The sequence below is a fragment of the Lissotriton vulgaris genome, chromosome 3_1 (assembly GCF_964263255.1).
Source record: "Lissotriton vulgaris chromosome 3_1, aLisVul1.2, whole genome shotgun sequence".
Lineage (NCBI taxonomy): Eukaryota > Metazoa > Chordata > Amphibia > Caudata > Salamandridae > Lissotriton > Lissotriton vulgaris.
The window spans coordinates 881694899-881721083 of record NC_141689.1 but is presented as its reverse complement, the minus strand read 5'-3'; the positions used below and the strand labels follow the sequence as shown (position 1 = coordinate 881721083).

Sequence of the window (26185 nt, the reverse complement as noted above, 5' to 3'; positions counted from 1 at the left end):
GAACAATGGAAACTACAAAATCCATTGTGGTTTGTACTGTTGGTTTAAAAACACAGAACTCCATGGAGTCTATTGACATCCATGCACCCACTGAATTGCTGAAGCTCAAGTACCATGGGCCAGTGGGCCAAGAAGTCAGGGGTGAGTCACGCAGTGGTTCCCTACTGTGTGCTTGGTGCATGGCACCCCTTGCTAGTTTTGACGGCACACTGGGGTGCCGTGGCACACAGATTGGGAACCATTGTAGCATTTAAAAAACTACTACAGTGCACCATAGCTTCAAAATGTGGCTGGCTGGTCGGAAGGACATCATCAGGTGAGAACCTCTGCCTTGGCTTCTTAAATGTATTGGCAATAATATACATCAAATATGCCAATTGGGTTATGAATGCCATTTGACCTTGGAAAAGGAACCCATTTCAAACTACTGTCATAAGAGGGACTTTGATTTCTGTCAGTAACAGGAGGATATGACAACTTTTTTATGTCACTACTGTGAGGATACAGCATCTTTTGTATGTCACCACTGGGGGAATATGATATCTTTACACAGTAGGGTCAAAAGCAAGCCTAGTCAAACGTGCGCACGGCTGGATGGTCATTAAAAGCTATACAAGCAGCCTCAACCAAAGTTACCTAGGAGCTGGGTTTACCAGGAGCATAAAGGAGAAGTTTTTGCATCTACGGCTGGGCCTACTCCCATCTCAAAAACACCTTCCTCCATGGAAAAGGTCCAAAGCAACAATCAACTGCCGAATATGCGGGAACGCAAAAGAAGACATTCAACATCTAATTTGCACCTGCAAAGGCTTGGTCACAGAGCGCAGATTACATCTAAAAGTGCCCTTTAACAAGCTGGGCATAAGAACATGCCGGCAAGCGGTCATGGCTTGCTTCGATGGAAAACACATCCAATTAGCATGCCATTTCGTAAAATTTCTAGAGAAAGCAGAAAAGAAACAGGAAAGCCAGATGGCAGACACCAGCTGCAGTAAAAATCAAGAAGCAAATTAAAGTCGCACATTACAACAAGGCTTAAAACCCAGGGGCAATGCCTTCTACACAGTCACCGCAGGAATATAAGGGACCAATGCTACCGTGTAAGACTTTTCCTTCAAGCAATACAAGGGACTTACGGATTTTAACTCACGTTTTGTGGAAAAGCTGTATAAATTTCTGCAGCAATGACCATTAACATCATGAACCTATAGTCATTTTATACTTTTATAATTTTATTTTTTCCCATGTACTAATATTTGCAATGGTTTTAATTAACTGAGCAATAAAGATTACTTACTTACTTAAAAGGATGTGACACAAATATGGGTCAAAGGGTTGTGACATGCATATTTTCCCCAGGAAAGCAAAGACCACCATGTTTTAAACTTAAGAAGCAAAAGGCTGCCATTTTGCAAATAGGCCTAAGATAAAAGGGAGTCCCAATCAAGAACAAAATGGAGTCGGGCCATAGGATTTATACAACAACCATAACTAGAAATCCTCAGGCCATGAAGAACAAAAAAGTCGTCAGTGGATGTCGAAATCCAAGAGGAAGCAGGAGCAGAGGATACTGAGGAGAACGTTGCGCAACACAGAGGTTGCGGAAAACATACAAGCGTTCAGACGAGAAGAGTAAGGAATGAATGGGCGGGAGCCAGGTGACCAACAGAGTCAGTGAAGAAATGCTACTTTTCCTGAGAGTCCGGGAGATGAGAGCTCTGTGGAGGACCAGGAGACATTAACACAACACTCTACTGCCATATTTCTGTGGCTTCCGGCAAGTGCCCGGGGCACTTTTCCAATATACATTTGGTGGTGAGAGGGTAGATAGAACGGCTAACATCACAGGCCAGGAAGTGAAGGTAGAGCACTCTAATGAAACCATAGGCACTCCAGCTAAACCTGTGTTGACACTGAGCCAAGTACTGGACCCTACCTATATAATTAGTAAGAAAGTAGAAGCAAAATTGCTTAACCTATGTTTCTCATTCCCGAGGTACCCCATACAGTACTCCATTTCCTGAAATGGATGATGTAATAAGTGGAAGACAAGAACCAAATTTAAGAAGAAGACCTCTAACCTTACAAGAGAAAAAGACTTCAGCTTATACAAACTGTTGACAATGGGAAAAAAAGAAAACAAACTCGATTGATATCCAGAAAGAACAAGGACACCGCGTTGGACCAACATTTAATTGTAATTTTTTTTTCCTATTATGAGGTGACTTATACTGGTACACTTTACCATTAGTTAAAATAAAAGATCACTTTAATGATGAAACTTCAGTATTCCTGAGTAACTGCTGTGCAAGACATGGATAAAATCTAAGCATATTCACACCCGTGCTGACAACTTACCTCCATGCTAATTAGTAAAAAGACCAGGAATGAACACAACACCTTCTTTCTATTTAAATCTATAACAGACTATGTTATGGGAATAGCAGTTTCCAAATGTTTTGTCACTCCAAGGATTCGCAGGACAAAATATTTAAGTTGCTACTCCACATCATCAATGCCTCTCTTACAAATGCATCCTATCCCTCATGAAACAAAACAACCCCACTGACAACCTCATACAATAGTGCTAGTCACCAATCTTCCCTATATGGAAAGATCACTGAAAGCACAACATTGTTAACCAATGACAACCTCCTCCTCCACAATTAGAAATCAGGTTTTAGGTGGTAGTGTAGCACAAAGACAACATCCATTCAAGTAATAGATGATGTCCTCAAAATCTCTGCCAGCAGCAACCTATGTCTATCCATCATTCTTGACCATTCAGTAGTCTTTGACAACGTCAGCCACCTAGCTCTGCTCAACGTCCTCTTGAAGGTCAAGTGCTACTGTGTCTTCCCAAAATAAAAGAGCACTGTTCACCCAGCTAAACCCTACTGACTCCAAGACAATTCTAATTGACTGCATTATCTTACACAACTCTTTACTCTCAATACTATGGTTCACCTGTACTTGATACCTCACATTTAGCCCAAGACAAAGCCCACAGAGAAAGACTTCTTAGAAACCCATGGAACTGTCCCAACTCGACAGACACATTTCCCTGCTGACCATTTTATCTCAATCCGACCTCACCCTATTGAAGAGGGTCCTTCAGACTGCAGCCTGTCGGATCAAAGGACTATGAAAATTTGATGAGATTGCACACGAGCTTTGAGAACCCCACTGACTCTGCATGATGCGTATGCCCACATTACATGCATAGACCTAGCCTCCAATACCTTCAAGAACAAGATCTTCAATAGTATCCACAACTCCAGCAGCAACATCACAAGACTCTTCGGATGATGGGTAGTGAGGTTTTAACAGCGCATAGCCTATGTAGCAATATGTTTACAGCTTGTTATCTCAAAAGTTGGGCATCAAGGGAACCACAGACAGCTACCAACCACCGCTGTCAAGAGACAGTAATTTACAAACGTAATTATTGTCACAGTAACAAGTTTGACAGAGTTCCCTGAGCACAAAAGTATAAGAGTGTATCTGTTAAATTTACAGATGATGTCAATTCAAACAATGAAAGTCCATATCCATGTATCCAAGTTTGCAAAAAAAGTCCTTATTTTATTTCTCTTCCAGATGTTCACGAAGACTTGTCGATACAGCAGTACAGTCCTGATATTTTATACAACAGCCAAACGCCAACACGTGTTTCGTCAAGGGGCATCACCCAATGACTTCCTCAGGGCAAACAATGATATCACTTGCAGATGTGAGAGTGTTGCAACACGCCGTCCTAATGACACAGTTCACACACGGGAGCTCGCGACATACCTGATGGTCTCAAGATATACAGGCTAATTCTGCCTAGCATTTTTTACAAAGAGACTGATAGACCCCTAAAGACACTAGTGAGGAATAAAATTACGTGTCCACCCTAAGGTGGATTGCTCTATAGAAATTCCTGATATTCAACCGCTCTCACATCTGCAAGTGATATCATTGTTTGCCCTGAGGAAGTCATTGGGTGATGCCCCTTGACGAAACACGTGTTGGCGTTTGGCTGGTCTATAAAATATCAGGACTGTACTGCTGTATCGACAAGTCTTCGTGAACATCTGGAAGAGAAATAAAATAAGGACTTTTTTTGCAAACTTGGATACATGGATATGGACTTTCATTGTTTGAATTGACATCATCTGTAAATTTAACAGATACACTCTTATACTTTTGTGCTCAGGGAACTCTGTCAAACTTAACATCACAAGACTAGAGAACAGAAAATGCAAGAAAGAGATGACCGTCTAGCAAGCGTTCCCTTGTTATTCTCCAAGAACTTGATATCCCAATATTAATTCAATCAGCACCCACACCACTACAGTGCCACAAGAGGCTAAACATTTTTCGGTTCAGACATCTCTTTTCTCCATGGCCACCACAGCACTCAGGTCATTATCCTACCACCTCATTTACCCTATATTTATGTGTTCCTTTGAAGAGAAGCTACATTTGTGCTTTGTAAATCCCTTACATTCATATATACAAATCAGCTAAAGGTAGCGTGGCACTACCCTTGGATCAAAACTCTTCTATATTTAATATAAAAGTGTGTGGTGACTGGGGAACTGCAGTACCAAGAGTAATGGGTCTATACAATTTTGTGAATAGCCTGCCCATGATGTTGCTAGCCCCCACATGAATTGAAACTGTACATTAAGAAGATTCCCTACACAACCTGTGCACTGATATAGTAACTGTTTTAGATAAATGGACACATAGGTTGCTAATCCTATCTTCCCTATAATATAAAAGTCACGTTAAAATGCATTAAAAAAGCTGGAAAATGGCTAATTTTCAGGATTGCCACAGTGGAAAGTTTTAGGGTTATTTAAAAAAAGACCCAAATAATGCACAGCCAACACTCAGAAAAAAATATGATATATGAGAGTAATTTCTAGATTACCAAAGTAACCAAAAAACAAACCATTGTGGAGAAAGCTCAAAAAGGGAGATAGGCAGGTAATCAACCATGTGGCCAAGTTACTTGAGCTATCTTCAACGCTTTTCATTAACATATATCTGAAACAGTACGACTTTCATATGTTTCTTAGAAACTTAATATCATATTACATTAAAGTACACTGATAAAAAGGGCACAGGTTAAAAATGGCAGATCTTACCTGGAGGAGTGAGTTGCGTTAATTCAAATTTTACTATTTCACCTGAAAAGCATAAATGAGAAAGCTTTAGGTAATTATAACAGAACATAACCATATGAGACCAAGACCAATACAAATTAAGGGGCAACTACAACGTTGGGCATTAAAGATCAGACACACTCTGTTCCTATTGTGAAGCGCTCTGACACCTTCGGGTAAAGTCCGCGCTATATAAAATTGCATAAATAAATAAAATAAAATAAATAAATAAAAATAAAAAAATAAACTGCCTTCACATCTGCAGGATAATGCTAAAAACTTCCACGTCTGTTTCTAACAATTTCTATGCCACAAAAAATAATCTTTAATTAAAAGATTAAATTATGCATCAGCAATGGTAACTTCCACTTCTACCCCAGGCTCTAAACTAATGGATGTAATTTGCTGTACAATTTCAGAAGGGCATGGAGTTCAATCAAGCGCTTGTGAATACGCATCTGGAACCGATACCACAAGGTGTTTTTCGAGTTGTAATACGCATAGTCTTGGTAGGCATGCAAACTGGCCCCTTCACTTTTAGGTTTTTCTCCTTCACACCTCTAATGAGATCAGCACACACTTTTTCAAATGACTTCACATTGCGACTAGTCAGGGAGATTCTGATACAGTAGATAGCTACTTCCTGTTCCACAGGTGCTTTGATGGCGTCTTTAAATGCGTTAGCTAATGTACTTTCTGACCGACGTATTCATCCTCAAATTAAGAAACGAACGAACAGCGGTGAGCCAGGAAAGATCAGCCGACCTCGCTGTCTGAATTCAAAAGCAACAACTTCTATGTATAATTTCACAGATAATTCTTCCGCTATCAGGTTTTTAGGTAATTAAATTATGATGACATATGAGATCAAAGACACTGGTCTTGTCTCACATCATATTGAAAACTGTAGGTAAAATGACAGTTTGCCATACTACCTTCCAATGTGCATGTGACCAAGCTTACTCTAGATAAGACAAACAGATGTTAGTGAGCGGGTGCGTCAGAGCACAGGCGTACTAAGTTTGCTGCGTGCTCAAACAGGACAGACGAAATCCGAATGAAATTGTAAAAGTGCTTTCACAGATTTAAAAAACTGAGACTTATGTAGAGGTCAACAAGGGTTGCAAATGCTACCCTTGGACAAGCGTTTTCTACCCCTCCCACTCATGTATATTTCAGGGAACCAAAGCATAGTGCTACAGCCAAAAAATCAAGTGGGGTCCCAGAGTTTTCAAAGAACAGGGTTTACACCTATTGGACATAGTATTGGATTCGCAGTTGTACTGTAATGAGCTGTCAGCCTCCTTTTCTGTTTATGGGTTTTATTGGACCATTGCAAACCCAAGACCATTGAACTAGCTGGCTCTCAGGACAAAGACAGCAGAGGAGGTCCCAGGTTGTGGGCTACGCAACTGCTAATATTGGTTATGCCAATGTTTATTGAGAAAGAGATAGCTGTTTTCGAGAAGGGAAGAAATTGCTTCTGACAACGGTAAAAACAAGTATTTGAAGCCACATTTCAAGGGAAGATGAAACCAATTGTCACCAAAAATTAATCAGTCTGACCTTCAAATGTGGAGAAAAGGGCCTTTGAATTACCAAGTTTCATACGTTCTACAAAAATGCTTTGGGGGCTAAAATCCTAACACCCTGTTGAAGGATGCCCCATACGTCTTGCATGTTTCATGGCTCTCAAGCGAGCCTCACATTACCATTACATTTAGTCAAAGAATCATCAATTTCCTTCCATGACGCTCCTCTATATTTATCTAACCAAATTCATTTTAATGAAAATTCAAATAGGGCCAGAATTTCCACTTCAAATGACACTCGTTAGAACTCTACCAGGTTGACAAGCTATGATGGTTTGACCTATGCGGCAGTGTAGCTGCTGTACAGTGAACTATCCTATATAACACCACCTTTGAAATGAGGAACACCCATGGAACTGATCTTGGGCACAGTCTGCCTGGCCTCTAGGTTCACCAAATTTGTCACAGGCAAAAGAACTAAGACACAGGGGGACAATAGACATTTTCCTACAGTTTTGTAAAGTAGAAAGCTGGAATTTTACACAGGGGGACGTTGTAAAGGAGACAGGGATACGATGAACAGGGGTGCTATAATTACATTGGGTTGACTTTCAATTTTATTTTTACAAAATCCATTTTCAAATCCCTGACCTCCAAGAATTTTGCGTTTTCCTAAGCGTTTTGTGCTCAAGATTACTCTTCCTTAAAAGAAGCTGAGAGTAATGGCACACCTGGCTGCCCAGAAGGCCACCAACACTAACTTCTGTCGGCAGAAGGCATCCTTAATGCAAGTGGTTGGGGGCCATCTAGGGCTGCACCTATAAAATGAAAATGTGAGATAGATGTGATAGTACCTGAGCAGATTTTTTTATGTTCAATAGTTTAACATATTAAGTGATGGCTGCTCATAAGATGGTTGTGTCTGAGGATTTTAGATTTTGCCTGGCATATCATGGCTGCATGCCTGACATCTCAGTGCTACTGCAGAGGCCGCCCCCGAAGGGGGCCTCAAGGGCCAGCACCATAACAGATGCCAGAGCCCTCCAAGAACCAGTATCTACAAGGGGGGCGCTTTCCGCACGGCAAGAATCGTGCCAGAGAGATGCCGGGTCACCTGGCCAATGGGGGGGGAGGGGGCAGGTGATAGTTTGAAACCCCTCAACCAGGACAAACTCCCACCAAAATCAGTGGGAGGAGAAAGGGGGATATAAGGCGCCGGAAGGTTTTCGAGAAGTTTGGCAGCTTCAATCTTGGGGATTTATCGCAGCGCCCAGATTGCGGCGGTCTTCCTTTCACCTCCACTCCAAGTTTCCCCCGGAGCTCCTTTGCACAGAGATTCATCACGGCACCCGGAGGGCGGCATCAGACAGCGCTGTGGTTATTGGCTGCCCGCGATCGGGGTGGTTCCCCTATTCTATCTCTCGGAGCTCCGTTCCTAGAGCCAAGCAGGGTGAAGGGACGTCGGGTAGGCTGCATCCAGGGATCACCCCGGATGAAGGGCAGTGAGCATGTCTACTTCGTCGGGATGGTGCACGGCGAGTCGGTTCTCCGCCCCTCCCCCGCTCCATTCATAACTGCCTCCAAGTATCGCCCCGGTCGAGGGTCAGCGAGCATGACAAGCCTGACGTGCAGTGTGCAGGGAAACTGCTGCGGAGTAATCCTCGAGGTGTGGAGGTCCCCGCACAAGTCCAACAGGATGGCGGGTGTGCAGCGGTGAGCTGGAGGCTCCATCGGCGGCCTTAGCATTCGCAAGGGAAGAGCGTGTTTCCCTGCAGGAGCGGAGTCCTTGCTGCAACCGGCCCCACCTACACCGAACATCAATGTAAAGTAACCAGGGTTTTCTCCAGATAGTATCCTGCAAAAAAAAAAAAAAGAGGACAGGAAGAAATAAATCAAGGAGAGTCGTTTAACCAATCCCCGGACTGATCTCTTGGTACAAGTTTGGTGCATATTTGAGGCGGCAGCACCCCGCCGCGTGACAGGAGGCAAGTAAAGTGCTCTACAAAAGTAAGCAGGACGCAATGGCAAACCGCAACGGGAGGGACAAGACGGCTGAACTAGGAGAGCTATTGCTCAGGGCAGCACCGGAGGCACATGGGACCAGCTGGATACAGACTCACATTGAGGAGGAAGCTGAAAAAGGAGCAAGTCAACCATCAGGTTCTTCAGGGCATCCAGCTCCCCCTGAAGAGGCAAAGGGCCCCACAAAAGACAACAAGGAAGCCTGCAGCCAAGAGGGGTTCCAAAGGTTGTGCCGTGCCGCCTTTAGCCAGCCCGGCAGCAGCAGGACTGAGCGGAAATGACAATGCAACAAGTAGTGAGCATATTGGCGCGATAATGCAAGAATGTTTTAAGTAATTTGTTCCGTTATTGCTTAAGGGTCTGGGCACACAGGGGCTGGAGGCAGAAGGCACCCCGCCACAGGGGGGGGGGGGGGGGGGTATCAGGGCTGCCATGGTATCTTATCAACCTGGGTAGCGCACAACAGGAGTGTTCGCAGAACAGGCAGGCTGGGCCATTTAATCCCAGCACCCAGGCGCAGGAGGCAGAGGGGGGGGGGGGGGGGCGACATCCCCATAGAGGCATGGGGTAGTGCAAAAACAGCGAGCACCCAAGATAGAGCAGGCCAACCCCTGGAGGCATACACTAGGCCATCACCAGCCCCCACACCTGCGGTCACGAGGGCCACCAGGTTGCAGAGCCTCATCCCTTTAGCAATGAAGGAGAGGATATGGAGAAAAGAGTTCCTAGATATTTTTTTATCATTGGAGATACAATAGGATGGGCTTGACTTAACGATGTGTGATAAGAAGGATTTGGAAAGGACCTTCGATAATTGATTCCATCTGCGGGGGGCACCCAGCTGCTGGGAGCAGACGCATGGAGGAGCAGCGAGGGGACAAGAAAAAGAGGAAACAATAATACTGACACAGGGGCTGGTGGGGGACTGAAGGACTTGAGCAATTACCGACAAAGGATGCGCTATGATGCTAGTGAATGGTTTTGAAGAAGGATTTGTCATACCATGTACAGGCCCATTACACACGGGCAATGCAAACAACTTGAAATCAACGTTACAGCACCCAGAGATAGTGAGACAAAAAATAGACAAAGAAATAGCTCTGGGTATGGTTGAAGGACCCCCTCACTCACCCGTGACCTAAAGGGCTAGTGATATCTCCACTAGAGGTGGTTCTCTAGAAGGAAGCAAGTCAGTTCAGGCTCATTCACCAACTCTCCTTCCCAGAGGGGGAGTCCGTCAACAACGGCATTAGCCCAGAGGCATGTTCAGTGGGCTACGCGACAGTGGGCGATGCCATCGATCTAGTAAGGGCTACAGGTCACGGTGCCCTTATGGCTAAAGCCAATATCGAGTCCGCATTCTGCCTCCTCCCGGTGCCCCCGGAAAGTTTCCACCTGCTGGGCTTCCAATGGAATGGGACAACTTACTTTGATAAAGCATTACCAATGGGATGTTCAGTGTCCTGCTCATATTTTGAGAAATTTAGCACGTTCTTGGAATGAGCTTTACATGAACATCACCCTGCGGGGGGCAAACTGCACTACCTTGATGACTTCTTGTTCGTAGGCCCAGCTGGGTCGGCGGTATGTGGAGAGACCCTGACAGCATTTCAAGAACTGGCAGGGGAACTGGGAGTACTTTTGGCGGCAGATAAGACAGTAGGTCCTTCCACCCGGCTCACATTTTTGGGGATCGAGCTTGACTCAGTGGCAGGAACCCCCAGACTCCCAGAGGTGAAAGTAAGAGAGTTCAGGTTGGCCAAAGAAACCTATGCGGTAGGCAGAAGGCAACATTCCGCAAGCTGCAACAGCTTATCGGCAAACTCAACTTTGCGACCTCATGTTAGGTCAGGGGCAGAGGTCAAGCACGACCTCATCATATGGGATACATTTCTGTCAGAATTCAACGGCCGGTTAATTTGGAGAGAGGGTTGGGTGTCAGCCCGACGCTTCATGCGTGACAGGTTTTGGGGCAATTCTAAGGGACAAGTGGTGTGCAGAGCAAAGGCCGGACAGCTGGCATAGTCAGGGGGTCAACGCTATACCCTTTCATATCATGGAAGCACCCTAGTAAATATATGCACAGAAAAAAAGACCTGCATCTGTATTCATAACTGTTTTATTATTGTACTAGTCCATTACTTACTGTAGATGTATACTTCAATAGTTTTAGTTTCTGTGACATCGCCATGGCCATAGAACATATTACATCATTACACGGGATGAAATTTGAATCAAAAGCAATTTGATGCCACTTCCTAGATTCAGAGTTAAAATGCAAGTGATTTCACGATCACTAAATCAATGCCCTTAAGTAAAACCTGCCCATATATTTTTGAACTTTTATGAGAAGTTAAAAAAGGATCACTTGTGAGTGACTCAGGAATGATTAAATAATGTATAGACAAGGTACCTCGTCCAGTTTATCACAAGACGAAAAGAGTAACTTAGTCTGTAATGTAAGTAAGGAAACACGTATAGAAACAATTAGCTTGATTGGATGGCTTTCAAATTCAGTCTTATGATGTCTTTTCAGAAATACTTACTAACATGCCACTGATCCTGTCAGAGTTTCTCATTCCCGAACCAAACAAAGATCATGCTAAACACAAATGTTAGGCCAGTTTTATCAATACATTAAACTTTTATCAAAAACCTTTGGTATGCGTCTGAAAAAAAGAATACCAAAATGTGTATGCTCATTAAAAACAGGATTCATTAGAGGTCGATATGTAAGTGTGAATACAAAGGAACGGATTGAAATTGGCAATTTGTAGAAATTGAAGAATGAGGTATTTCCAACTGATTTATTCTAAAACTAACATTGGCGATCAATTTATATTATGGTTTTTAAAAAAAAGATTGCAAAAATAGTAAAGAGATGAGGCAAGGCTAGACTTTTGCCCCTTTTTCAGATGTGGCTATCCAATCATGTTTAGTGGCCACTAAATAACACTGTCATGCTAAAGGTATAATTCAAAGAAAAGAGGAATTCAAAACATTGGCCCACATTACAATGGTGGGTGAACACCCACAGGCCTAGGGCAATACAGAGATCTTTCCAAGATTCTGAGAATCTGGCCCTTTGCGAGCGGTATTTTTGCATTTGGGATGCATCATCCCAAATGCAAAAATCGCAATTTTAGAAATCGCTACTTTGCGATTATTTGCATTTAAGGAATCTCAATTTGAGATTCCTTAAATGCAATGCATAAACCATTTCAAAATTGCGAATTCGCAATCTGGGGCCGCTATTTACCGCAAAGTCTAACTACGTGGTAAATAGCAAAAACTGAGTTGTATGTTACACACATCATGTCCTTGGGACATGCGTGTGCGCAACACCAGTTTACATTACCATTTCAGGGGTGCAACAGGGTGTCCTTTGGACACCCTGGCACCCTTGAAATTGCTTCCTTATTTGCGATTCGCTAATTGCTAATCGCAAATAAGGAATTACTCCCCATACATTCCTATTAGCCTTTAGGCCCATAGGAATGAATGGGAAAGCCATTCCTTATTTGCAATTAGCAATTAGCGAATCGCAAATAAGGAAGCAGTAGAAATCGCAAAAAATATTGCGATTTCTACATGCATCCCGTTTTGCGAGTCTTTAATAGCGATTCCTTAAAATTTGCTATTAAGGACTCGCAAAACATGACTTTGATGAATCTGGGGGATGGTCTCTCCACATAATATTTTACAGCATGGAATGGTAAAGGATCAGAGCCTGAATTAACAATTGTTATGTTTAAGTCTAGCTAATCTTGACAAGCGGCATGATGCATTTACATTATATTCTATATTTCAGAGATTTAATTATGACAAACAAAGTACTCCAGGTTGGTGCAACAGTGAGTCAGTGCCTACACCCACCGCTCTGGACGTGCTTTTCTCTATGTATAATTAATTTGCTCTAAACAAAGTCACCCAAACATTTCCAAACGTGACTACTGTACGGAAGGAAAAGATAAGGATAACATATAGTAACTTTTAATTGGATAGGCCAAAAAAAGCAAAGAACTGCCATTGCTGATAATATGCTAAATCAAATAGTTTGGGGTGAAGATGCTGTAGATGACTTTGAGTTCCTAAAATTTAAATACAAGCTAATGGATAGAAAAAAAAGGGCGGATAAGATTTGCTGAAACTCGGTTTGTTAATTTGACATCTTTGTTTGTGGACAGTAAGTTATATTCTCCAAATATTTACAAAGCTATGAGATTTGGCTACTTAAAGGCTTCTATAATTAAGAGTATCTATCTTTCCGTACCAGTGAAACACAAAGAAGAATGAAACTTTAAATACAATTGCTAGAAACAAGACCTCTACCACACCTGAGGAGAGACTTTTGGCCGAATTTAAGACTGACAACACTTTGTCAAAGGTTTTACAGCCACGATTAAAGCACTACATGGAGGCGGCTACTGCAGATCAAAAACTGTAGTAGCGGTTCCCTTTGCCCCAAGACTCCACCGTTCAGCATGCACCCTATGCATTCCATTAATGTGTCCTTCTCCTACCTCAGTCATCGACTGCCATGGCATCTTTTCTCCCCATAATGCTGGCTGTGAGGAGGAGAAGGAAGAGGTTTGTCTTTGCATCTACCTGAGCCTCATCCCCTTTGGGGATGAAACTTTTGTTCCCATTCTGCGCCTGTCCTTGCTATCTGCTACTTCTCAAACTGCTGCTTTACCCTCTGGTGCTGTAGTGTGTGAAATTCTCTGGAGGAAGATGCCAGACCCAAAGAGTTTGTCTTTACATATCTTTTTATAAAGTGGTCCAAATGAGGCATCAGTCTTTTCTTTAAAAATGCATTGGACATCACACAGAATGTTAATAAATTTTCGCGTAACAACATTAGGAAAAATTATTCTCATCTACGCATTTCTTCGGAGAACAATTCCTGAATCCATTGATTGTACCACTGCGTCTACAAAGTCCAATCCGGCTGTCATAGTGTGTTTGGAAGGGTCCATACCACCAAAGGAAAAATATTTAAACAGAGATCTGAGGAGCTCATACAAACAAAAGTGGCGCATGCCACAAACTCCAAAATAACATGGGTGTATCTGACCATCAAAGTAGCAGCGTTGGATGATCACAAGGTCAGACTTTTTCCCAAGTGCATCAAGCTTTTTAGATTCCCTATCCGGTTTGTTTGACGGAATAGTGTTTTGCTTACGATTGTTAAAAGAAGCCTGGACTACAGCGCCCAAAAGCTAAAGGGAACCTAGGATCTGTCTGTGCTTTGGTGCAATCATTCACTTGTTCCACTAATGTCTTGGTAGGCTATAATTGTTTCCCACCCCTTATCCTGCAGGGGCTTCCCTATGTCTCGCTACCAAGCATCGCGCAGGGAAGTCAGAGGTATAGCGAGGTGACCTCCAATTTTGCAGTATAACCAGCATGTCAAGTGTTTACCGTTGCCCATTAAGTGTACTGCATGTATTCGTTCATGCGTGGTGGGTTCGGTATTGTCAGGAGCCCAGTGTAGTTTTACGAACCGTGTTATGTGGGCAAGTGTGAGGAACAGGGATTCTGGAAGGTCATGTGCATGCATCCATGTGGTTTAGCAACATACCATCCCCAAATAGTGTCCCTAATGTGAATGCTCCAGCTGTTCCCATATTTGAAGGCGTCGCAGCGTCAGTGGTCCTGTGGGGGTGGGGAGGCCCTGGAGGGGTAAGTTTGGGGCGTACGGGGCAGCTTTGACAGTATATTTGAGGGCTTGTTTCCAGTATGTCAGGGCAATTTTCAACAGTACTGGGGCCTGAGTTGGGGCGCGCACTCGGATGCGTAGCAATGAATGTAATGCACCGAGTTCAAAAGTTGTGGGGGCTACCATGATAATGTTGTCACCAAGAGAGATTTCTGCGGCGTGGGGGCCTTCTCTGAAGAAGAATGCATGCGATTTATTAGCGTTTATGGATAGTCCCGAGATTTGCTAAAATCTTGCCAAGGACTGGGCTATGTGTTGCATATTGTTATGAAAATCCGATGCCACCTCCGTTTGTAGCCATGTTTCTACAAACTGTGTTGCATGGATACCTTCGCAGTTTTCTGCCATGCCCACTATTTGCATGTTGTTAAGGCAGGAGGGCCCTTCCGCGTCTTCTGCTCGTTCTTGTAGTATCCCCACTTGCCTTTGGAGTTGTGGGATATTATCCGCTTGTTCTTTTTGTTGTGGGGTGATTACAGCCAGCTCCTTCGTGTTGGTTTGTACTGTATCAGCTAGTTTTCTGTGGTCTTCCTTTAGGAGAATGAGGTCTGAGGTCAGGGTTCCTAATTGTAATTCAATTGCTTTGCGTTACTCATGGATTTCTTGCAGTATGACGTCTAGCTTGTCTTTTGGTGGGTCCGCCATTGTGGGGGTCACATATTCTTCTGGGATGTGGTAAGAGAGTCCTCTGTTTCTTCATTCCTCAGGCGAACGCCTTCTGCTAGATCTGCTGTCTTCCCCCTTGTGCACCCCATCTTGCCCTGTCACGGCTTCACTTTGGGATCAAGAAATACTCTTCTGTGGGGGTACCAGTGGCATCCAGGGGTTGCAAGCCCGGCCCGTCCTGTGCTCATGCCATATCGTGCTCACGCGATGTCACCTTTATGCTTCACCTCCGGGGTGCTTGGTACTTTGCCGCCAAAGCCGGTTAGCAGGTAGGTGGTCATGCACTTGCTATGGGAGGGGGAGTGGGAACAAGAGTTTTGATGTTGCAGTTTTATGGTGCCAGCCGCCAGAGAACCCGCTGTGTCCTCTCTTTTTAGCATGCCTTGGGGCCCCCTCTCTAGTCCACCGTACATGGTTTAGCACTCTTGGAGCATAGGCCCATGAACAGTAAGCCAATCTTTATGCAGTGGGGACCGTGTGCCCACGTGAGGTGACTGCCACTTCACAGCGCACTCTGCACAGGCCTGCGTATTCTACACGGGTTAACTGTGGCCTTTTTCTTGGTTGTTGCCCAATTTCAGGGTATTTAGCCCAGATCTTGTCTCTAGAACGGACCTCGGGCCTGGCAGTTATGACGTTCTTGTCTTTGGGCCATGAACTGTTCTTTTAAACAGTCTGCAGCTCAGTTTATGTATATTGTCGTTCACCTCAATTCCTCCACCCTCTGGAGTCTTCCCCACTGCCGATGGAGCTATCTGACCGGAGGCGTGTCACCCCCCAGGGAGGCCTTCTTCATCAGGTTTTCATATGCACGGAGATAAAGGGGACCAGCCCCCTCCATCTCTCCCCCCACCTGGACGCTGGAACTCACAGCTTTTTGCCCGCCTCAAGGATGGCCGTTTAAGTTGATTCCAACTCGTCGTGACTAGAGGAGAGGGTTGTTCGGGCCAGAGCCGCCACCGCTATGGCCCCCCGCAGGAGTCGGTGCTTCTCGGGTGTGGACGCGCCCCCACTGCGCAGCCGTGGCACACCACAGGCCCTACAAGGACTCCTCACACTGCCACAGTTGGATCGGTGCACCCCAGGACTAGGGACTACGTTATTGCACAGGCCGCCCAGCCATGGTGGGGACCGTCACATCCCACAGGGCGATCAGTTAGCCACTAGGCAGGCCCCAGTTGTTCCTGTGATCCCCTCCTCAGGCTAGTTACGGCCAAGTCTCATGCAGGCTGAGACCGTCTGCTGCAAGCCTCAGACTGCAGGGCACCCCACACGGTACCCTTAGATGCCGCCAGTTGGATTCCTTTCCACCAGGTAGGTCCCGGCAGGATTAGGTGATTCTTTTGCGCCCTACTTTGACTGTGAATGGCTGCCACAACACAGGTGTAGGATCGGATAATGTGGCGCGGCTTGGGAGCTCTTCCCCTACGCATCCATCATCGTCAGTCGCTTGGCCACGCCCCCAGGAAGGCTAAAGTTTTAGTCAAGTTCACTCGAAGTAATGACACCTGTACAAAGTCTGTAAAGCACTAACTGTGCTATCCAGTCTTCTGTGGCTCTTCACAGGGGAACAAAAGGAGGTCATCTACATAAGGCAAAATGATGTGTGTGCCATCCACCAGGAGCATGCTCCTGTCTACTCTCAATACTCCAGCAAAAGGTTCCATCACCAAGGCGAACAGCATGGTAAACAGGGGGCGCCCTTGATGCTTAATCCTATGCACCCTAAATGAGAAAAAGATTATCTGGCCGGTGCAGGTCCTAGTCATGCGGTTAACGACTAACAAGGATATCCAGTGAAGCATGTTTCTCCCTAGACCCATGCACTCTAGCACTCTAGACAGATACTTCCAGGTAACTGAGTCGAAGGCCTTTTCAAAGTCATTCAATACCAATACTGAGCACTCCAGCCTATGCAGGGTTTCTTCAAATACTTTGAACAGAAGCTTGATATTCAGCGCTATTTTACGATTCAGTTGAGGCAGAGGAAGTGTCGGATACATTCTTTGTGCTGAGAGTTTGATAAGGTTTTTATAGTCCAAGTTTACCATTGACAGAGAACTATAAAAGATCTGTTTTTATCAGGTCTCATCTGTTTCCAAAAAGAAACAATCAGAAACAATCACGTTCTCTCTATTTGTATTAGGGAGGTACCCTGATCCAAGACTGCAGAGTAAATCTGCACTAAATGGAAGACCAGTAGATCAGGGTAGGTCAAAGAAAGTTTCATATGTAGGCCATCAGATTCTGAGCTTTTTTCCAGGGCCATATCATGAATGGCTTACTTCCAGTTTCTTCTATTATAGATAGGCTCAATGTTTCCTGGCAGCTCAAAAGTGTGCAGGTTAGTACCGCCTTGTCTAAGTTTGAATCAACATCAGTCTGTGACACTGTTGCTGCTCTCCTATATCACTCAGTATATAGTTCAAACATTTTCTATGTATCTCATTCTGGGTGAACAGTATGATTCCATTACAAGACCGGAGGCTACCATTATGCATATTCTTTAATTTGCTACTCCTGGATTTATTTGCTACCCCTGCAGCAGCACCTTCAAGGGACCTTCCAACAAGAACAATCCAGAACTGGAATCTCAATAAACATTAAATGTCTACTGCACAGAACTCTCTTCCTCTTTTAAATGCTGCTCCTGTTCTGATAAATACCTTCTTAACTATGTATAGTTAGGTACTTTATTAGTGTGTAAGTATTTGGGATGGTTGGAGGCTTCTAATTTTCAGAAGTGGTGTATATTGTTGATTGATAGTAAAATTCTGTATGTATGGTGGTTGTTTAGTTGAATGTGTAAGTAATGCCTTAAGGGGTATTTATGGTATACCTGTTTACAAGGGGTATGTGTGTACCCAGTAGTTCACACGAAATTTAGGTGTTTGGGTATTGGAAAAAAAATGTTGTGTTGTTCAGTTCTAAGATTTCCAGGTGCGCGCAGGTTTAACCTTCAGGTCAGCGCGTTCGTCGGTGCGAGCCTGGGAGAGAAGAGGCTCCTTGAGCAGTAGGTTTGCTGTTCAGCCTGGGCTTGTGCAGCCATCCGAGGTCTGGCAGCATGGCGGTTTGATGCTGAAAACCGCATGCAATAGGAGTCGGAGAGAAGAAGGCCAGTGATTGGTTCGCTGTGATCTTGCAAGATCATGGCAGTCATCTTGGATTGGGCTGAAAGACTCGATATCAAGTTGGGTTCATGCTACCGTTTTTGTTGTAGGAGGCAGTGCGCAAAGTTATTAGGCACTTATTAATCAGCTGAGGAGGGCGGTGCATTGAATTATCGAGCGAACACCTGAAAGAAGGTTTGGGTTGGTTAAAGAATCTATTTTGGAGAAAAAGATCAAGTTACATCTTTGTTTGAAGGTTTTTTTGGTTAAAGAGTCGGTCAGACGCAGGTGGTTGAAGGTAGAGTTAATGAGGAAAGTTTAAGAAGATTAATTCAAAATGAGGTGAAAGCTTCTGTTAGGGAAGTAGTAGAGATTGTTTTGGATAAAGAGAAAGGAGAGTAGATCAGAGAATGATTTTTGGTCTTTTTCACATGAAGAATGTAACAGAAAGGAGAATAAACAAGGGAAGAAAATGAGGAAAACAAAACATATGGATAAAAACAGAGGATGGATTTAACTCCATCACAAGAATGGGTGCCCATGGTGGCATGCAGAGCAAAGGTGTCCGTGGTGGCAAGCAGGAATTATTCAATGAAGATTATTTAATGGAAACTGATGACAGTTTTGGAAGGGTCGGGTAAAGTGTACAATGAGTTTATTTATGATGTGGACAAAGAGGATGACTTGAATGATGATTTAAAGGCAGAAGCTGTGTCATCATCCAAGACGGTAATTAAAGATCTTTAGTCGGAGGAAATATTCAGTCCGTATGATATAAGGCATCCGAGAAGTGCAAATTGGTGGCCTTTGGATCATGTCAGCAAGTTTATTAACAAGTGGATTAGAAAGCCTCTTGAGAGGAAGCTAAGGAATAATTATTATTATTATTAAACATTTGTAGAGTGCATGGCTACCCTCGGGCATCCCAGCGCTAGCGACTTGAACAGAAAGTGAGTGAGGTTACAGAGCTGGTTGTTGAAATAGCCAGATTTTTTAAAGTTTACGAAACGGAAGGAGCTGAAGTTCAAAGTGGAGTGTGAGGGGTTAATGTATTCCAAAGTTTCACCACATTATAGGCAAAGGATCTTCCTCCGATTCTTGTCCTCCTGATTTTGGGAACAACTGCAAGATTTAGATTACCCGATCGCAAGTCCTTCTTAGGGCGGTGGGGGTTAATGAGGGATTTGTTAATGGCAGGGCACGTTCCCCACATAGTCTTATGGGCAATGCAGAGGGCCTTAAATTTTACTCTTTCGGGGATTGGCAACCAGTGTATGGTCTTTAAGGCTGGCTTGGCTGACTGGCTTTTTGGAATCCCGAGTAGCATCCGGGCTGCATACTTCTGAACCACTTGAAGTTTCCTTAATGTTGCCTTGGGAGTCCCCAAGTAGAGGGAGTTGCCATAATCCAATAGTGATAGGACCAAGTCCTGAATCAGGGTTCTTTTTGCAGCCATTGGAAGGAGCGGCAGGACTTTTCCGTGTAATATGAGTGTGCCAAAGCAGGCCCCTGTTACCTTCACAGCTTGGGGATCGAACTTGAAAGAGTTGTCTAGCTATAAACTTGCGAAGTTTGAATCGGTCTTTGGTTTACAGACATTTCAAGATGGAAGGAATCGATCTATTAAGGGGCATATTACAGTCAAGGGACTGGATGGTGAAATTGGATTTAAGAGATGCTTATTTCACTGTGCCTATGAAGGAAGAAAGTCAGAGATTTCTGCAGTTCAGAAAGAAGAACAAGTTATATCAGTTTTTGTGTTTTCCATTTGGTCTGACTTCGGCACTGTGGTGCTTCACAAAGGTGATGAGAGTAATAGTAGCTTATTTGAGGGAGAGAGAACTCCATTTGATTATTTATTTAGACAACATTTTGTTAATGTCTCAGGATTTGAAGGAATTGAATTCACAACTAAACAAAGCGATTCATTTTTTAGAGAAATTGGGATTTTTGATAAACATGGAAAAATCAATATTAGCTCCATCTAAGAGTATGGAGTTTCTGGCTTTCAAAATAGACACAATTGGGGAAGTGTTGTTGTTGCATGAGAAGAAAGTATGATAAAGAAACAGGTTATACGAGTATTACGGAAGGAAACTTTAACCTTGAGAGACTTGGTAAGGATTTTAGGGTTATTTTCATCATCAATTGAAGCGATTTTTCCAGGTTCCTTACCCTACCAGGCTCTACAGAGAGTGAAAGTAGATGTCTTGAGTGTAATCAGGAAGCAAAGGAGGATCTGAGTTGGTGGATGCACAATCTGGAGAAATGGAATGGAAGAGCCATTTTTGGCTGTGTGCCAGATTTTGTTTTGTAACAGATGCCAATGGATTAGGTTGGGGAGCTGGGTTGGGAGTAAAAGAGATAGGTGGTGCTTTGTCAGGCTTCAAGAGGGGCCTATACATACATTGTCTGAAATTGATGGCAGGCTTGTATGCTTTGAGAAGTTTCAAGAAGGAGTTACAGGGTCAGACGGATTTGATAAAGATGGACAATTTATCTGCTGTGTCTTACATAAACATGTTAGGAGGCTGCAGGTCCAAGGGCCTTTTGTACATTGCGAAAAATTTGTGAATGTTATTTCAGGAACACAAGATTGCATTAAGAGCAGAGTACCATGCCGGGAAACATGAATTTGGTGGCAGATTGGAATTCGAGACATGTGAAAAAAATTACAGCAATTGGATGCTGAAGCGAGAGTTTTTCACGAGGATAGATCAGATCTTTGGGCCCTTAGGGATGGGTTTGTTTGCAACAAGGTTAACATACCAGATTCAAAAGTATTTCAGTTGGTTACCAGATCTGGGTGCGACATCAATAAATGCTTTTCAACAAAAGTGGTCAGACATGACGGGGTATGTTTTTCCACCTTTTGCAATGATCCAGAGAGTACATCTGAAGGTGAGGATGGAGAGGTGTCAGTTGGTACTGGTAACGCCGTTTTGGGTGTCTCAGGCATGGTTTCCAGCAGTATTAGAACTGGCATGTCAAGTTCCAATGTTGATGTCGGCAGAAGAATGTCTGTTATCAAACAAGGAAAGAGAGGAACATCCTTTGATGCTGAACAAAGTCTTGAACCTTCTTGTTTGGAAGGTGTCAGGAGATCTAGAGCATTCGAGGGCCTTTTCTAGGGGGCTGTAGAGTTGCTTGAAGAATCTTAGGCCCGGGCACAAGAAGAATATATAAAGGAGTATGGGACTTTTGGACTTGTTGGTGCATGGAAAGGGATTTGGATCCCGTGGAGGTGTCTGTAGTGGAAGTTGTAAAATTATTAGTAGAGCAATTTAAAACGGGTTTGAGCTATGGGACGATAAATTGTTATAGGTCAGCTATTTCTGCTGGACATGCTTTTGTTAGGAGTAAGTTGTAAGGAAGTAATGTTTTGGTTTGTAGGATTTTGAAGAGCATGAGCCTTAAAAGACAGGCAAGATCTGACGTTCTGTGGGATGTAGATTTAGGGGTTGATTATGATGCTGTCCGGAAAGGCTCTGACAGGATTCAGTGAATCCGATTCTGAACCTATGTTTCCAACCAAATCGGACACCATTCCAGGCGACGGATTACGATACAAGGAAACTGTTTGGGTTGTCTGAATCCGTTCTGGAGGACATTCGGACAAACCATGTAATTCGGAGTCGATTCATATAGCTCTATGGACACGGTTTTCGAACAAGCGATTACGATGACTGATTTGGAAAGCTGTTCCGATTCAGTTTACCCAACACAAAATGTCTGTCTGACTCTGACATCGGAGCCCCATAGCAGGCCCCCCTTAACCCGGAGGTCTCAGGTTGGGACCCCCCTTTAAACCATGCACAGTTTTTATATGTAAAAATCCATTTAAACAGAAAACCGGGAGCCCTAATTATGAGTAATGTAAAACTGCCAGAGACTCCTACAATTTCCACTGGGGACTCTAGCTGCTCAAAGAAGCCAAATTGTCTTGGCTAAAATGCAGCCGTGATTGAATAATGAGTGGGCTTGGAGGCAGTTAATTTGATTACACTGGTTATTCTCCACTTCTCAGGGTCAAACACACACTGGCATGGGTGTTTAATCCTCAGGAGTTAAAGTACTGGCCAGTAGCAGAAACATCAAGAGACTGAGAAGCCCAAAGCCCTAAAGTTTAGGGATGCTAATAGATCCTTTATTTCTGTCCTTCAAACAGAAAGTTTGAAAATGGAACTAACAAAATAGGAGATTTCAAAAGGTGGAACTCGCAAAGATGAAAAAAATAAAAGGGAAAAAGGTTATTTTTAACAGTTTTAGAACTTTATATTAACCCCTTCCATGCTGATGACGAACCCCAGCCGTCATGCACTACGGTGCTCGTGTGCTGATGACGGCTGGGGTTCGTCACGGCCCGCCCCTGTTCGTGTTGTTTACAGCACACCAGGGGAATCGCAGCCGCATGGAAAGGGTTAATACTATTAACCCTTGTAAATGGGATAAAGAGATGGGTTAATGAACCAGGTAACTGCTCAGCTATCGTCTTTTTTTCAAACGTTTCTTTGCTAGATAAAGTAAATATTTTATTTTTGTTAATATTAACAGTCTTCCTCAAGACAAGACTGCCACTGGTAAAATCACTGCTAAAAAATCCAGTGTAGACCCATCTGATCCCAAGAATCTTATTGTGATCCACAATATAATGGTCATTGAAATGTTCTAGAGAAACATGACGTGAGGCATACCAGAATGAACTAAATATCAACATCTTCCTGATGCTTGTTGTTTGGAAACGAGACCATCCAATGGACAGCAGGATCTACAACTGCCACTCAGGGAGAGCTCTTCGACCAGAACAATTATGCCACATGGATGCTCCTCACCATCTCCGCAATAACTGATGCCATAAAGTAGAATTTCTTGCTACCAAGACTGTGCTTAAAGATTAGAGAAACAGACCAATCCAGGGCATGGTAATCTTTAAGGAATAGAAAGCATTGTGTAAAGCTGTAAAAAAGCTATATTCCTATGACATGAGCTGACCCTCAACGTGGTTCTGCGATGTTCTTCATCTACCATACGTTTACAGGAAATGACCATGGTGTATGTGTTGTCACACCAGACTTTTGCATACCTGCTTTTGCTGGCTGTAGAACTCTGTGCATGTTACCTGTGCTAACAAGTAGTAAAGTGCTTGTGCTCGTCCTTTAAACATGTTTGAATTGGCATAACCATAGCTGGCATGTTTAACTCACCTATAAGTCCCCAGTATATGGTTACAAAGTGTCCCCAGGACCTATAAGTTAAATGCCACTAGCGGACTGCAACACCTCAGTCATTCACTACAGTGGTAGTGTAAAACATGGCTTTCAGCCAACCATCATAGTTTGGCTGAAGCAGTTCTTAAACCTGCAAAATAAACCATTTTGATAGGTCTATATCTTCCTTTTAAATATAAATATGTCAACCTTAAGTAGGCTTATAGCCCATAATGCAGGGTGTGGCATTTAGAAGTATGACATGCAGAAAGTTACTTCCAAACATGTCCTTACAGTGACTAGCACCTAAAATCCCAAAGCTAGCTGTCCATTAGAGAAACACTGGGATACAATATTAAATTTAGTAATCCTATCTTTAACTAGGAACCACTAGAAATTAAATTCTTGGACTCTTTGTAATATGTTTTAAAAGCCCAATTCACTGGTAAAGTCAGATTTTTTAAAATTATTATGGAAAATGTATGTTTAGAAAGTTAAATTTTCTTTGCCTGAAGCCTCTGGAGGCTAATTGGAGTTAGCCTCCAGCTGCAGCCCTCTGAGTGCTCAACGCTGAATGAGGTGTGACAACTGCTCGCAGAGCAGAGACAAAGGCTTGGGAGTGGGAAAGTGTTTCTGTTACTATTTTAGAATGACCATCTGAGCAATGCCCAGCAACTTAATTAAGTTCAAAGAGGTCTCTCCTGTCACACGCAGATGTCTGATGACACCTGAACAGGCCCCTTCTTTGTTCGACCAGCCAGACAGGCACCAATCCCAGTGGGAAGGGAGCAGACCCCAGAATTGATACAAAGTGACCACAGAGGATGGGTTGCTCCTTTTCCTGGCCACAGCTCTGGGGTGGACACAAAGGTTCTGTATAAAGGGAGAAAAGTTTCACCATCATCTTGGATTTAGGCAGAGAGTGGTACAGTGGGATTGTTTAAAGTATGGCACACAAGAAGTGCTGCAAAAGTGAGTAGGGTAGCACTGGGAACTTTCACGACATTGGTTAGGGAGAAGCCAAAAGTCACACCCAGGCACAACTGGTACCAGGCATAAATATGGCATCCCCAATACCCTCCTCAGAACACTACTGGACCTGAGGAAGATTAAAAGAGAACAGAACCGGGTGTTTGTGAGCTTGGAAGAGCTGTTCAAGCTAAAGGGACACAACAAGCTACAAGAAATTTTCCTGCAACTACCCAGCTGACCAGGTTTAATTGGACATGGCCTGACCCTGCTGCTGGAGTGAGTCTTGATCCTGAAGTGCTGTTCCCGGTGGTCCTAGAGCCTTGTCTGTGTCTAGATGGACTTCTTCAACCACCTTTGAATGAATACCTGGGGCTTAGAAATGCTTTGGCTCCAAAGACCTCCAGAGAATCAGGAAAGACCTGCCAAACCGGTCTGACCGGGGTGGGTTTCAGGTAGGCTAGAGATTTAGGTTTCACCTTATTGGAGCTTTTCCGTGGTAGCAAAGCTGATTTAGTGGCACATCACAGAGAAGCTATCCAGACTCGTGGAGCCTTATTTGGCTATAGTCTGCAGCATTGCCCTACTGGAAGAATCAAAGCTTTAAAAAAGTGACACAGGGTGAACTGAATCTTGACGGGCGCAGGTGCCAAAAAGTATGCGGCTGGCGAGGGGGCCATCACTGTGTGCACATTTGAATTTTCCCCACTCAGAGCTTTCCTGCCAAAAACCAACAGCTTCACCGACTATCCAATCTCATGGAGCCCTCCTTGGCTGCAGGTGCTGCCTTCCTCCACAGTAGATTTTAGACTTCAATTTTTTTAGACTTACTGCCTCATTTATATATTGGTGGATGGCCAGTTGTTCCACAAATCTGACAGAGTAAATTACTCAGTCACCTGGGTGGGGGGACCATCCAACAGATTTATAAATGACCTCTAAGCTGACGGTCATTTATAAAGCCTTGGCAGGAACCATTGTCACTGTGGGTCTTAATAGTGCATTTTCCTGTTTGAAGCAGGGCTCCGTTAGTGTGATGGAGCCCTGTACTAAACAGATTTCTTTTTCTATTTTAAAAATGAAAATCGTGAAATGGAATTTTCTTTTTGAAAATAAAAAAATAATGCTCCCCTGCAATGGGAGTCCTTTCCCATGGCAAGGTGAGCATTTTGCATTGGCTCTTACCACAAGGGTTTTCCTGGTTGTGACGAGCAGTGAAAACTGACCAGTCATTCAATGCATCTAAATTAGATGGACAGAATGAAAGGTCCGCCCCCAACGATCCTTACTCTGAAGGGCCATCAGAAGAGATTAATCACAGTGGCCTAATGCTCTTTGGTGCTATTTTTATTTAAAGAATTTACATGTGTGGTTACCTCCATTGGACTTTTGTCTTTTTGGTGTAATTTCATTTATCAAAATTCACTTTTCTACATTAGTTTTGGATTTTCCACGTGTTGTGTTTTGACTTTATTACTTTATGACATTATTACAATGTTAGGACTGTATACAAACTTTACACATTCCCTCTAAATTTAACCTGTCTGCTCTGTGCTATTAAGACGGGAGTTCCTTGAACGGGGAATTAGGTCCTGCAGGCATGCACTGGTGGAATCCATGGACCCAATCAACACTATGCTGAACATTAGACTGACTCAGTTATCGATCTGTTTTAAGAAAATGATCAGCTAACAGGATATGTGATGTGTAATCTGGAGGTGGTCCCTGAATGTAATCCTAAATTGTGATAACTCGAAAACCCTTAATGTTAACTGAGCACTCACAGTAACTGTGAAGG

At 43.6% G+C, this 26185-nt stretch overlaps 1 protein-coding gene across 2 annotated transcripts in view; it reads right to left on the bottom strand.

Moving 5' to 3' along the window:
- The window catches only part of SPATA6L (spermatogenesis associated 6 like), a 529514-nt gene that overhangs the window by 442236 nt on the left and 61093 nt on the right, over nucleotides 1-26185 (bottom strand). For both annotated transcript variants that reach the window (XM_086961205.1, XM_086961204.1), the window contains exon 4: nucleotides 5142-5183. In XM_086961205.1, the coding sequence (XP_086817331.1) occupies nucleotides 5142-5183 (42 nt within the window). The remainder of the gene's footprint in view (nucleotides 1-5141; nucleotides 5184-26185) is intronic.